Here is a 13093-nt window from a genome sequence, read left to right on the forward strand (position 1 = left end):
AGTGTCGTCGATCTTTTATCTACCTTCTTGAAAATGCGACTCAGATCGCGAAATATTGAATTATTTCTATTCGTGTGGTAAGTGTTTACTGTCTCCTTCATTATTTGTGTGTGTGTGTGTGTGTGTATATATATATATATCCCTCCCTCCTTCTGCCATTACTGGTTTCTAGCGCTGTGGTTGTGTTGTGCATAAAAGCGGCCTAAAAGTTAGCAACATCATTTCCTGTTCCCATGCAGAGTTCCATAATGATATCTTAAAAACAAATTTTTTAAAAAAGTCAATAAATAAATAAATTGCCTGACATTTCCAGGTTTTCCAGGTCTGTTGCCACCCTGATTACATATTTCACACATGTAATTTCATTTCAATCAGATATTTCTTAATCATATTACATGGATCTAATAATAACAATTTAAACTGGTAGATATACATCGTAAAAAGACTAAAATTTCAAGCTCTGTTTTGGCAAAGTGTTCAAGAAAATACATATAAGGTGCTTATGTTGCATACATTAAAACACAATCAGGTTTCAATGACACAACAGAATCTATTAACATGATCAAAATGAACATAAATACACAGTATTACATAGAAAAACTTCTGATGACGTAAAGAAATAACCATATTTGAAACAAGAGAAAACAGTTTATTTGTAATATATTTTCTTAATCATCTTATATACAATACATGCACCATGAGAATATACATACAGAATGTAAGATCGTGTCAACTTTCTTCATAACTTTCTGTTTTCATGTCATTTAAACCCAACTCTTCATTCTGGTCATATGTTCTCTCATACTTTTCCACTGTCAAGTCAGAATCAGGTGGCTCTAAGCTCTGGAAAGAGATCATGACAATAATGACTACTTCATATAAATAAAGAGCTAGATTTCTTTTTGTTTCGTACATGTTAACACACAATATACAGAATAGCAACTGGCAGTCACCTCGGTGGAAGTGAACATTAAGTGATTGGCTTTCAGACGTATCACCAAAGTTCCCAGGCTTGAATTGCAGCCTGGGCTGGTTGTTACTTGTGAGTGTCCCTTCATCAATTTCACCTATCATCACTCATCCTAAATGTTGTGATTAGCCAAAAGTTACACAAAAGCAACACTACATAACACAATACAAATAATAATTGGCTAAATTTAATAGATAACGAAATGTCACAGGATGCTTAGAAACAAAATACAAGCTCCAGAATGTGTTACGTGCAATCCTTGGTTGAACCCTGTTTAAGGTATTGATTTTTTACTATTTGTTCCAACATCCATTTCTCTTCTGTCCATGTTGTAATTAACTAAACAAGGGAGACAAGAAACACTAGCAAAAAAACATACACTAGGGAATTTTTGGTAAATGCTATAATACTGAAAAACCTAAATTGTTGAAATGTGTGATCAGCAATTTATGGCATAATCATAAAGAGTAATAGTTTGATTATGACTAAAGTGTGGCTTACTCACAAATATAAAACTAAATTAATTGTTAACCGCTGGATCTACTGAAATCTTGTAGTTTCCTCTGGACCAGCATCATCAAGTAAATTTGGTAAAACAGATTTTCATTGCCACGTTGCACTTTGAGCACTGAAAAATTCAATTCTCATGAGAATATTCCCACTACGAAATACTGGTTTATGAAAATTGTAGTACGAACTAAAATGATAAATTTAAATTGCTAGGACTTAATATAATTGATGGCACGGTGGTTGAGAAGCACTGATATATGCCGTACATTATTGATATTATTATAATGTTAAATCTTTAGAAGTAAAAGTTCTCTTAAGACTCTCTCTAGACAGAAAGAGGCTGTGATTAGAAAAATGAACATATCTTATGTTTTGAACTAACAGAATGAGTTTAACCCACCTCCCCCAATATTTTTTTTTCATACTTCATGGGCTCCAAGATTTTTCAGCATTATCTTGTACCACCACCACTAACAAAAAGGAAAAAGAAACAAAAGACTTGATTACCTCAACATAACTGTTTCCTGCAGGATCATCCAAAATAAGGGTAACTAGTTTCCTTCCCAACAAAACATCTTCCATCTTTGCTAGGAATTCTTTGAAACGAGTTTTTGTATCTTGCGAGGCACTGTCACCATACCCAAACAAAGTGTCATTCTCAGTCAGCTGGTCTTTCATTGCCGTAAGAAGGCCTTCGACAGTTGTATATCGACCTCCCAACACGCTAGGTCCTGCTTCAAGCTCTAGTTCAGGTACAAGTATTGAGCAGGTATCGGACTACAAAAATATAGAGTAAAGGGAATTTAAAAATTAATAGAATGGATTAACCTTTAGAGGATGGCTTGTTTTGATCGAAACTACCCAAATTATACACTTCGTGATGGCTGGTTTCAATCAATGGCAGTAATTAACACACAGTTTCTTGAAAACTCCAGATGGTGTTTCAGTTTTGTCTTTTTTGTTAAGAGCAATTATTTTGATTGGCTTGATTTTTTTATATGTTGAAGTAGGTCATAATAAATTAATATTGTGCAATATTGAGACCTTGAAAAAATTTTCCCTTCCCTATAGAAAATGTCAAAGTTCAAGGTCAGACTGCCCATTTTTCATGAAAAGTGAAACATGGGTAAGTTCAGAGTGCTGTATCTTTGGAAAGCAACAAAACCCCAAACTTCTGTTTTGATATACTGTTAATATAAGACTGTTTGCTTATACAGGGTGTCATTTTAATGGCGCTCACGGACCACGGAAACTTATAGAGGACATCAAAACAAACAACTTTTCTCAGTAACATTTTTCTCGTTGGTGCGTCGTTTTGGCGCTACAGTCGTTCAAAAAAGCCTGTTTTGCCGCCTGAATGCTGACAACCACACACAACATTTGATTGCATTTGTGACGTCATATCCCGTCGTGAAGCGATGCGTTCCAGGGTTGCCAGGAACACACATATTCTGTAAAAAATGACATAGTTACAATCAGCCACATTATGTACCGTAAAAAAACACGAGAAAACACGTTTTTTAACCTAACAGGAAGTAAACAAACGATACGAAAAATGGTAGAAAGAAAATAGAATTCAAGTGGAATTGGTCATATCGAATTTTGTCTCAGTTTACATATCAAATATTTTCAAATCTAGTTACCAAGTTGGCATCTACAATTTAGTCTATCCACTTCCTCCTTCTGATACTAGTTGTCTGTGACACACTGAACAGATGACAAAATAGAAATGAAAGAACTCAAAATTCCAAAGGTAAGCAACAGATAATATAATGTATATTCAGAGCATTATGAGGCAAGTGTCAAAAATGATTGAAAATACAGGGATATAAGTAGTATTAATACAAGTTCTAAGACGACTATGTGTTTATCTATGCACCGGATACACATGTAATAGTTTGCAACTGTGAACAGGGTAGTATATTCGGTACTGATTCATCATTAGATTGTTACTGTGGTTGTACTTGTTTTAGCCGTAATGTAACAACATGAACCTCGGATACTTCCGTTATCAGCACAAAAGTACCGCATGGCATCTGGATAAAAACCTGTACATATCAACCTTGCAACAAGATTTGCAAATATTTGACATGTAGTTGGGCGTAAACAGCCACGTGTAAGCTGTAAGTCCAATAAAATTTATTGTTGTTGATATTTTAGATGTAGGCTGAGACAAAATCCGACATTGACATTTCATTTTGAATACGTGTTTTACCATTTCTTATATCGATGGTTCACTTCCCCCTTCCCCTGAGAGATGACTGCTGATCTTCTGGCTGGTAGGCTATGATGTTCGGTCTTCTGGACGCGTCTCTAGCTTCGTTTTACAGCTAATAATGTGGTTGGTAGTTTGTCATTTTTCACAAAATTTGTGTTCCTTGCAACTCTGCCGTACGCTGTTTCGCCGCAGGATATGACGTCACAGGTACGATGAATGTTGGGTTGGGTTGCCAGCATCCAGGCGGCAAAACAGTCTTTTTTGAACGGCTGTAGCGTCGAATCGACGCACGAACGAGTGAAATATTACTGGGAAAAGTTATTTGTTTTGATGTCCTCTATACGAATCTGTGGTCCGTGGGCGCCATTAAAATGACACCCTGTATACATTCAATTGTTTTGATGGGACATTGTTGCTTTCCACTGTTATGCGGCAACAGAGAGGATCCAAAATGCATTTTTTTCCTGTTTTCGGCCCTTAATATCTTGGTTAAGCAACACTACCCCAAAGATTTGTGTACTGGGCATTGAAGCTCACTATTAGGACAAGCTACCTGATATAGCACATTACTGGGATATTGATGCTGTTAGCAGATATAACCATTTGAATACTCAAAAATTGCAAAATCAGTAACTTTAGAATTAGACTTATCTCAAAACAGCATCAAGCCAAAAATAAACTATGTATGCCATCTTGTAGCTGAATATATGTACTAACACATGGAAATGAAAAACTTTGGGGCCTCGTCCCATTTTCGAGAAAAAAGAAATTGAAATGTTAAGAAATGTCAATGTAAATTATAGCAGTTCCTCCCCTATCAAAAAGTGGAACAGTCTTTCTCCTACTTTTCATTGTTCCAAATGGAACAGCACATGTCTTGACAAGTTGTGGGACAGTTTCCGTTTATCTTTCTTGAGTTCCGGGTTTGATGCAAGGTGGAGGTACAAGTTGTTTGGATTCCACTTTAAACTGCAAGTCCCCAGTCCCGATTAGCCTTCCTGTGCATAAACTGGGCTTAAAAACAATGCTCTACTAAGTTCTATATACAGTGGCATGCCAAGGACTTTCAAAAAGGGATGGGGGCCTATACATTCTCTTAGTAGGCAGTCATCTTTTGCCATCTTTTCTTGCCTGTGACATTCATTTTACTGGGCCAAAGGGAGGGGAGGGGGGTATTATCCACACCAACCCCATCTTTAGGCATGCCACTGAAGAGTATGTTCGCAAAATATTCTGTATTATTGTACCAAAGAAAACTTAACTTTCTTGTAAAAGTCTGTACACGTAGCACTATGCTGTGTGTGCGAGGTTCCCAAAATAAACAGATTTCAATTCAGGTAGGCCTAAGAGCAGATCTTCGTGGTGGAGTGGTTACCACAGCATGTCACAATGCCAGGGGACCCGGGTTCGTATCCTGGTCTGGGAATGATTGATTATTCTTTGTGAGTGTCGCTTCATCAATTTCATATCATCACTCACCCTCACTGCCGCAATTTCCACTTTCTTCCACCTAAACCCAAGATTTTTGAAGATCTTTAATAAACTGGTTGCCTGCCCTTTATATCTGATGGTTTTCCTTAATTTTGCAAGCACAGATTTTATTGTTGGGACTTGCCTGTCTACAGTGTAAAATTCATTAATTGTTCTCAGAACAACGCACATGTCAAAATCATCTACCATATCTGTACACGGGCGTGGACGATTTTTATTTCTACGGGGCGCACTGTATGATGATGATATTCCAGCACGAACCGCCAAACTTTCCTTAATGGATTTTACCGTACTTAAGACACCTGTTGCAACACAAACACGGTCTATAACTTTTTTAAGAGGCAACTTCAAATCATTTTTGTCAGCCTCTTCTTCCATAAATTGCAAGACGTTTGCGACAACTTCACACGCTTGTCTCCTAAGCGTACTATGGTAAATTTTGGAATGATAGCAGGCATATTTCATGTGTGAAACACATTACAAAATCGCACTTCTATACACTCAGCAGCAAGCTCAAGCCAAGCACCAGATCCTCGCATCTCGGCATCACTTTCATGAATGATTTCTAAGCATGTCATTCTGCGCAACCTGCTACAACACCGCCACAAGCAGGAAAACCATTTTAGGCTTGCTGACTAGCAAAGTGAGAGAACTCAGAGCTGTTCCGAAAACGCATTGCCTTTAAAGTGTGCCTGACTGTGTTTGGTCCACAGTAATCGAGTGGTAGGGAAGCAGGATGACACAGCGAACACATTTGGATGACATTATGTTTGGCCGGGTCATTGGCAGATTAGAGGCCAGCCAAAGTCAACGAGATGGACCAGGAGTTGTAGTCGCCAGTAGTGTCATTTATCGGCTGTGGAGATGATTCCAGGTGGACGGAAACATTCAACGGCAGTATGGGCAAGGTTGACCACGTGCTACAGGATCGTTATCTTGTTTTAAATGCCCGAAGATGCCCAACCAGCACAGCACCTGCACTGGCTAGAGACCTCGTAGCAGCCTCTGGGATACACATATCCCGTCAGACTGTGTTTCTTCAGCTTCGAGAGGTTGCTCTGTATGCAAGGTTACCCATCAGATTCATTCCCCTCACACAAAAACACCGCATAGCTCGATGAACATGGTGTATTGCCCACCGTGATTGGATCCAGGAACAGTGGGGTTCACAGATGAGTCTCAGTTTAGCCTGGAGAGTGATTCTCGGCACACCTGTTCATCTGGAGCACCCCTGGGACACATTACAACCCTGCCAGTATTGTGAAAAGGTGGTGCCAGTTTTTTCGTCTCGGGGTGCATCATGTTAGAAGCATGTACGCTGCTGCATGTGTTTCCATGGTGTACTGTGACGGCTGTGGTCTATAGGGATGGCATCCTGCAACAGTATGCAAAACTTTTCTGCGGTGCATATGGACCTGGGTTCCATCTGATGGATGATAATGCCAGACCACACAGTGTGTGCCTGTTGGAGGAGTATGTGCAGCATGAGGATATCACACGTCTGAAGTGGTCCGCTCACTCACCGGAACTCAATCCGATTGAACATGCATGGGATGCTATAGGCTGCAGTATTGCAGCTCTAACTCTACGGACCATGATAAACCTACGAAGGGCACTTGTCCAGCAATGGGATTCATTACCACAGGACATGCGGGAGGTCTGATTCACAGTATGAGGAGATGTTGTTCTAGCACCATCCACCACGAAATGTATGCCATGGTGTATGACATCACACCATATTAAGTGCTGCCCACCATCATTTTCCACTTTTCCTGTATACCTTGTATTAGTATTACTGTCATGTGTTTCAGTGTTGCAGGGCACGTTTTACTGCATCAATTATCACAGTGACAAAATGTTTTCTAGTGGATCTCGCAAATCCCTTAATATATGGACATGAGTGTACACAGTTTTCACAATTGTCCATGTTAAACATACTTCCATAATTTCAAAAAAGTTGATATTTCATGCCACACCATTAAACATCATAAAATTAAGAAAGACAATTAACAAGACCAACCAATATGCAACTTCTTTCAGTGATCCAAATTTTTACCTTGATCTTGATCTTTTCTCAGGGGCGGAAAAGCTATAACCAAGATCAAAAAGTGACTTGTATGCACATGGCATGGAGGCTCAAAATAAAATATAACATACAAAATTGCACAAAATATCATTGAATGTACCTTTAGAACATCACGTTTGAAGTTTTCTGCTCCTTTCACTTTTACTTCAATTCGCAAACCCATGGGCTCTATACCAGCTCCAGACTTTACCTCATTGGTTCGTAGACCACAAACATCACAGTTTGTTGCCATTATAACAACTTCTTTAAAACAAGGTATTTCTACATTGGATTAAGGAAATTAATCATACACTAATTACTTACATTCTAAATTCAAGAGAGTACAAGATTAGTACACATTTGATAATTTGATTTGATTTTTGTTATTAGCAGTGCTTCTGGCTAATTCTGACTATGAAGATGAGTGATGAAATTGATGAAGAGCACCCATGCCCAGACAACACAAATAAACAGCATGGTGAAACACACTTTAAAATGACATTGCAGTCATATGGTGTTGGTAAGTACTGGCTTGTTCCAGTTGATGTCAGAAGAGGATAGGTTTTTCAATTTGATTATGTTGTACCAAGATGAATAAAGATTTCCACATAAATTATAGTAGCTGCAGTTTCATCCTCTTCATCTCTCAACTACAGGGTGGAGTCGAAAGCTTGGACAGACTTTTAAAGAGTTCTTTTTTACTGCGCTGTTTATTTGTTTTGCACGGTGTTTAACAGAAATGTTGTCGGCACATGATGTAAGAAGTTTCTTAATGTCAAAGTGATGACCAGGCTGGGATTCAAACCCAGGACCCCTGGCATCATAGTGAGTTGAGTTAACCATTCCACCATGGAAATTGGCTCTATGGGAATATGAATCATGTCTGTTCCATATGGCTTTCATAGATTACATTGCATGGTTCTGAGTGCAATACATTGAACCCAATATGGCAGAAAATAGTATCTCTCAAAAATAATCAAAGTAATTACAATACAATGATTGTAGCCTGTGATAATGCATGGTGAAAGTAATTTAGTATACAATATCATGTACTATCAAGTAGTGGTGGTGGCCAGTTCTGACCTGCACCCCTACGTTTCTTCTGGTTGAATGACAGGCCAACTAGTCCCTGGAAAACATCTCGTCATGAAACCCACGAGAAGACAAGAACAGCAAGGTAACATGAGTTAAAAATTGTGAGGTGGAATCTTAAAGAGTTCGAACAGACCTGGAGTGGAATAAGATTGTTGAAGGTATATGCAGCAAGGTTATTAAAGGAAATACGGAAGGCAGGCAAAAACAATGAAAGGCCAGAGAAACAATGGGTAGAGGATAACCCGAGGCTAGTCATTCCTTCATATTTCTTCTTCCATCTAATCATCATCCTTCCTCATCATTGAGGACAACTGAATAATCAATGTGTAAAAACAAGATTTATCCAATGTGAGAAAAGTAAAAAAGCATTACATACAAGCATGATATTTGGGAAGGGGGGAGGGAGAGAGATTAGCCAGGTTACGTAAATAAAAGGATACTTGTTACTTTCATGTTAGTCTTGCATGGCACATTGCACTTGGGGTTTGGACAGTTGGTTGGAAACTGAAGAACTTCCCCTTGCATATCTTCAAATGTAACTTCATCTGCTGGCTTCACCAACTCAACTTTCTCTGCACCAATCTCTTCCTGGTCATACAAACCAAGCAAGTGGTTCTGCTCCTTGCTTCTCACAAACTGTAAGGATTCAGAGTTGGGGTCCTTCTGTGGGGCACTGGGATTCTCAATGAAACTGTTCCCACTTATATCCTCCATTATCTGTAAAGGTAAATTATATATGTATAATAATAAAAAAAAACATTACTGGATTTTGCAGACATGCAACCTTATTGTTTTGCTGCATTTACTGAAATAGTAAAGTTCAATTTAAAACAACAGTGAAATATCTCCTACCAGCATTTTCTCAATGGACCAATATTGGAATGGGGTATCACTACAAACTATACACACAGTTGGGTCAAATATTTATAATTTGATCACTTATTTCGACATCTTCAAGTGTTCAAAACTGACATTGAAATTTTTTTCAGGCTTACGTTTGAATCTGGCAGCCATTTTTAATCAGCAGCGTGTGGTGATTTTAGCATTTTCAGACCTTCACAATAATCACACTAATTACGATTGTATAATTAATATAATAATTAATCTATAATTCCAAATGTAATGACTCAAAAAAACAATTTTCTTCAGAAATAAATGCCCTTTCTTTTTGTTTATTATTATTTTTGCTTCCCGATTAGTAGTTTCCATGCTATACTAAAATAAATCCGATAGATGTTTTTCATAATTTCTTATCTTTAGAGTTGAGTTTGAGTTGATGTTTTAAGTCCACTTTGTGCACAGTAAGGCTAATCAGGACTGGACCTACAGTTTAGAGTGGAATCAAAACCACTATGTGCCTCCACCAGGTATCGAACCCGGGACCCCTAGATTACAAGGCGACAACGCTACCACTGCGCCATCTGGGAGGTCCTCTCATCTTTAGAGCATAAAATAACCATGAAGGGGCAAAACACCTTCACAATATTTCTCATGTTTACTGTGCGGTGCCGGGTAAGCCCAAAAATTGTTAAACATATGAGGTGCCTGGGTCCTCTTTGTTTCTATAAGCTCCCCAAAATTGATAATTTGAAAAAAATCCAAAGTTTGATGTACGAAATGGGGGACTTCATAAGGATGCTTTCATTTGGTCCAGATATGCTGTAGCTCATCTTTATATTCAATAGGCATGATTTGGACATTGTAAAGTATTTCAGGGCTAGACTTGTGATTCAACTGCATTACAGTAGGCCATTATCTGGTTATATTTTTACACATAATTTGGATGCGAAAACATTTCTGGGAATAGATTGTTGCGTTCTCAGGTGATATTTTAGCAACCTATAATTTAATACACAGTTTATTCTACATATTATATGTAGCGGAGTATTTATGATTTTAATAAGTGAACGTAAGATTTTCTTAATTCTTAAATGATAAAGTGTTCATAATAAAACGTTTGTGTAATATTTTGTTATGTGATAAATTTAATTATTTAAATGCTGGCACATTATATAATATGTGAATTGAGCAATAGTTACAAAAATTACAATCAATTTCATGTTTAATGTTGAAAAATTACGTAAAAAATTAATGCTTTCAATTTGAATTTGAATTTAAAATTTTGGGTGCATAATAAGCACTAAGGCTATTTTGCACCCATCACATTATACGGGGTCCAGCCCCTTATCGTTACACAGAACACCTCTAACGATGCAGAACTAAAATAAAATCATAAAATATTAAAATCTTCTGACTTTCGTTAAAAGCTGAGGCTGTAAAGGAGCACTCAGCACGAATAAGGACAAAACACAGGACAACACAAACAAAATTATACTGGCCATGGGGCCAGTCGCCAGAGCCTCGTTAGTCTGTAGTCCGGGGTGTACTATGTGGAAGTGAAGTTGACTATTGGGTGCACTACGAGGAGGGAGCACCCCTTACACCCCTAAAAAATTAATGTAAATTTTAGAAAAAGTTATAAATATAAACAATTGAATATCCAGTATTGGACTTCCGTTAGAGAAAAAAATATGTCCATTAATAGATATCTAGTACTGGGGATTATGGATATCCAATGCATACCCTTGGATATTTGTGCTGCATGTTCCATTATTGTAGTTTTGAAGTTGGCAATAGGGAATCTTGTACCCTTGAATTCAAGATGATTCTCTTAAAGGAGGAGGAGGGATTTGGTTATGTAATCCAAGACACAAAAATTAATCTAATACATAAATATAATGCTTAGAACATTTTCACTCCAAGTGTTTTAAAGATATTCGGGTAGTTCATGAATTTTGACCCTGTACCTACATATAATACATAGTTTCATATTTATTATACATTTTTTATAAGTCTACATTTCATATGTATTTATAGTTATCTTTTGCCTTGCAGTTTCTTCATTTGCCAGTTCCACACGTGCTTCATTTAGTATTGTGAAAGGGCTATTTTGGGGTACATTTAATCTTAAATATTTTTCTTATTTGGAAAAACACCTTCACCAAATTTTAATATTATGTTGAGCATGAAGAGTTCTCACTGTGGTGCAAATTTCAGATTTTTCCTCCATCCCCCAATTGGGGATACAGGGTATCAAACTTTGGATTTTTTTTTCAAAATTTTAAATATTGGGGAGCTTGTAGAAACAAAAGGGGGGGGGCAGACACCTCATATGTTCAAGAATTTTCAGGCTTACCCGGCACCGCACAGTAAACATGAGAAATATGGTTAAGGTGTTTTACCCCTTCATGGTTATTTTGTGCACTAAAGATGAGACATTATGAAAATACATTTGGAATCCTAGAACAAAAGTTACAGCGATTAGTGTGAAGGTCTGAAAATGCTAAAATCACTGCATGCCGCTGATTAAAAATGGCTGCCAGATCTAAACGCAGGCCTGAAAGAAATTTTCACTGTCGGTTTTGAACACTTGAAATATGTTAAAATAAGTGGTCAAATTATAAAGAGTTTCAAAAATGGTGAGGCGACAAATTAATTAGAAATTGGTCGAAATGGTATGGAATGACCCAGTTATGTACTTGTGAACGTGCAGTTTTGTTTTAAATTGAACACACTGTAGTTGAATAAGCTGCAAAATACAGAAAAGCACATGAACGACGTTGTTTTGAAGGGGAAAAGCTAAGTATTCAGTTACTGTTGAGTTCTTTGTAATGGATATTAAATAATAGCCTGTATTCATGTTTGGAGAATAAAATACACTGTTGATAATAATTAGACGTAAGCGATCTGAACATCAACAGCGGTCTGGTGCATTGCATTTAGCTCCCGCTACTGCAATAACTTAATCCCAGCATACACAGCAGATGAACTGGCTACACTAGCGCTCCTAGCGGCAGACAGGGAAACGACAGGAGCCGGAAACCAACCCAGCAGTGAAGGAATGAGTTCCCAAGCGGATGGTGGCAGAGGCCACTGAAATTAATAGAAATTCTACAAGTAAGTTTTGCGGAAAAAGCTAGTAACTTGCTTATGTCTAATTATTATTGATAGCTTGTAATTATTATCAGATAACACAAGAAGCTTTTTTTAAAAAAGTATTGCAAATTCAAATCCTAGTTTTCAGAAAAATATGAGTAGCAGCATCCTGTCTCTCATAGACCTGATCTGTCACTAGTGTAATCATTGTAGCGGTTATTATAGTGTTACATATGATGCATAAATAAATCAAAGTTAGTCTGAAAAATAAATGAAAGTTTGTTTGAAAAATATTTAAAAATAAATACTTACCAGCGTGAATGGAGTTTCAAGACTTCGTAATTTCTGGATCCTGTCTAGAAATTGGTCTATTTGGCTAGCTGCCTCTGGGTTTTGAATCCTTCTTACAGGCTGATCTTGCTTCAATCCTGTCATGGCTCGACTGAGGATACCTTCCACTGTTGTTACTTCTGCATGAAAGACAACCAAGATTAGGGCTGAGCCGATAACAATGTTGATATATCGGTAGTGGCCATGGAATTTATTCACAGATACCAGCTAGCCAGGTTGGTGGCCTAGCAAGTTAAGTGGATTTCCTTTGATCTCACCACCGAAGTTCCAGGTTTGAGTCCCAGCCTGGGCATGGGTATTATTTACAAGTGTCCCTTCATCAACTTCATAATCACTCATTCTCATCATTGCGATAAGCCAAAAGTGGCAGAAAGTGATGTACAATAACAAAAATACAAATACAAATAAATACAAATACAGATAACAGCTGATACTCTTCCAGTTTGAGTATTCATGG

The 13093-nt window shown here is 37.6% G+C and overlaps 1 protein-coding gene across 9 annotated transcripts in view; it reads right to left on the bottom strand.

The window, feature by feature from the left end:
- Positions 1-610: 610 nt before the first annotated feature.
- Positions 611-13093, bottom strand: part of Zpr1 (zinc finger protein Zpr1) — a 188947-nt gene continuing 176464 nt past the window's right edge. For 7 of the 9 annotated variants that reach the window (XM_083118801.1, XM_083118798.1, XM_083118796.1 and 4 more), the window contains exons 4-8: positions 12598-12755; positions 8790-9066; positions 7376-7536; positions 1988-2257; positions 614-843 (exon numbers count right to left, since the gene is read on the bottom strand). In XM_083118801.1, coding sequence (XP_082974927.1) covers positions 730-843; positions 1988-2257; positions 7376-7536; positions 8790-9066; positions 12598-12755 — 980 coding nt within the window. In that variant the 3' untranslated portion in view covers positions 614-729. Of the gene's footprint in view, positions 844-1987; positions 2258-7375; positions 7537-8789; positions 9067-12597; positions 12756-13093 lie in introns of all 9 variants that reach the window. The other 2 variants (XM_083118794.1, XM_083118802.1) reach the window with 2 other exon arrangements.

The sequence above is a fragment of the Lepisma saccharinum genome, chromosome 3 (assembly GCF_977018435.1).
Source record: "Lepisma saccharinum chromosome 3, izLepSacc3.1, whole genome shotgun sequence".
In the NCBI taxonomy this organism is placed as follows: domain Eukaryota; kingdom Metazoa; phylum Arthropoda; class Insecta; order Zygentoma; family Lepismatidae; genus Lepisma; species Lepisma saccharinum.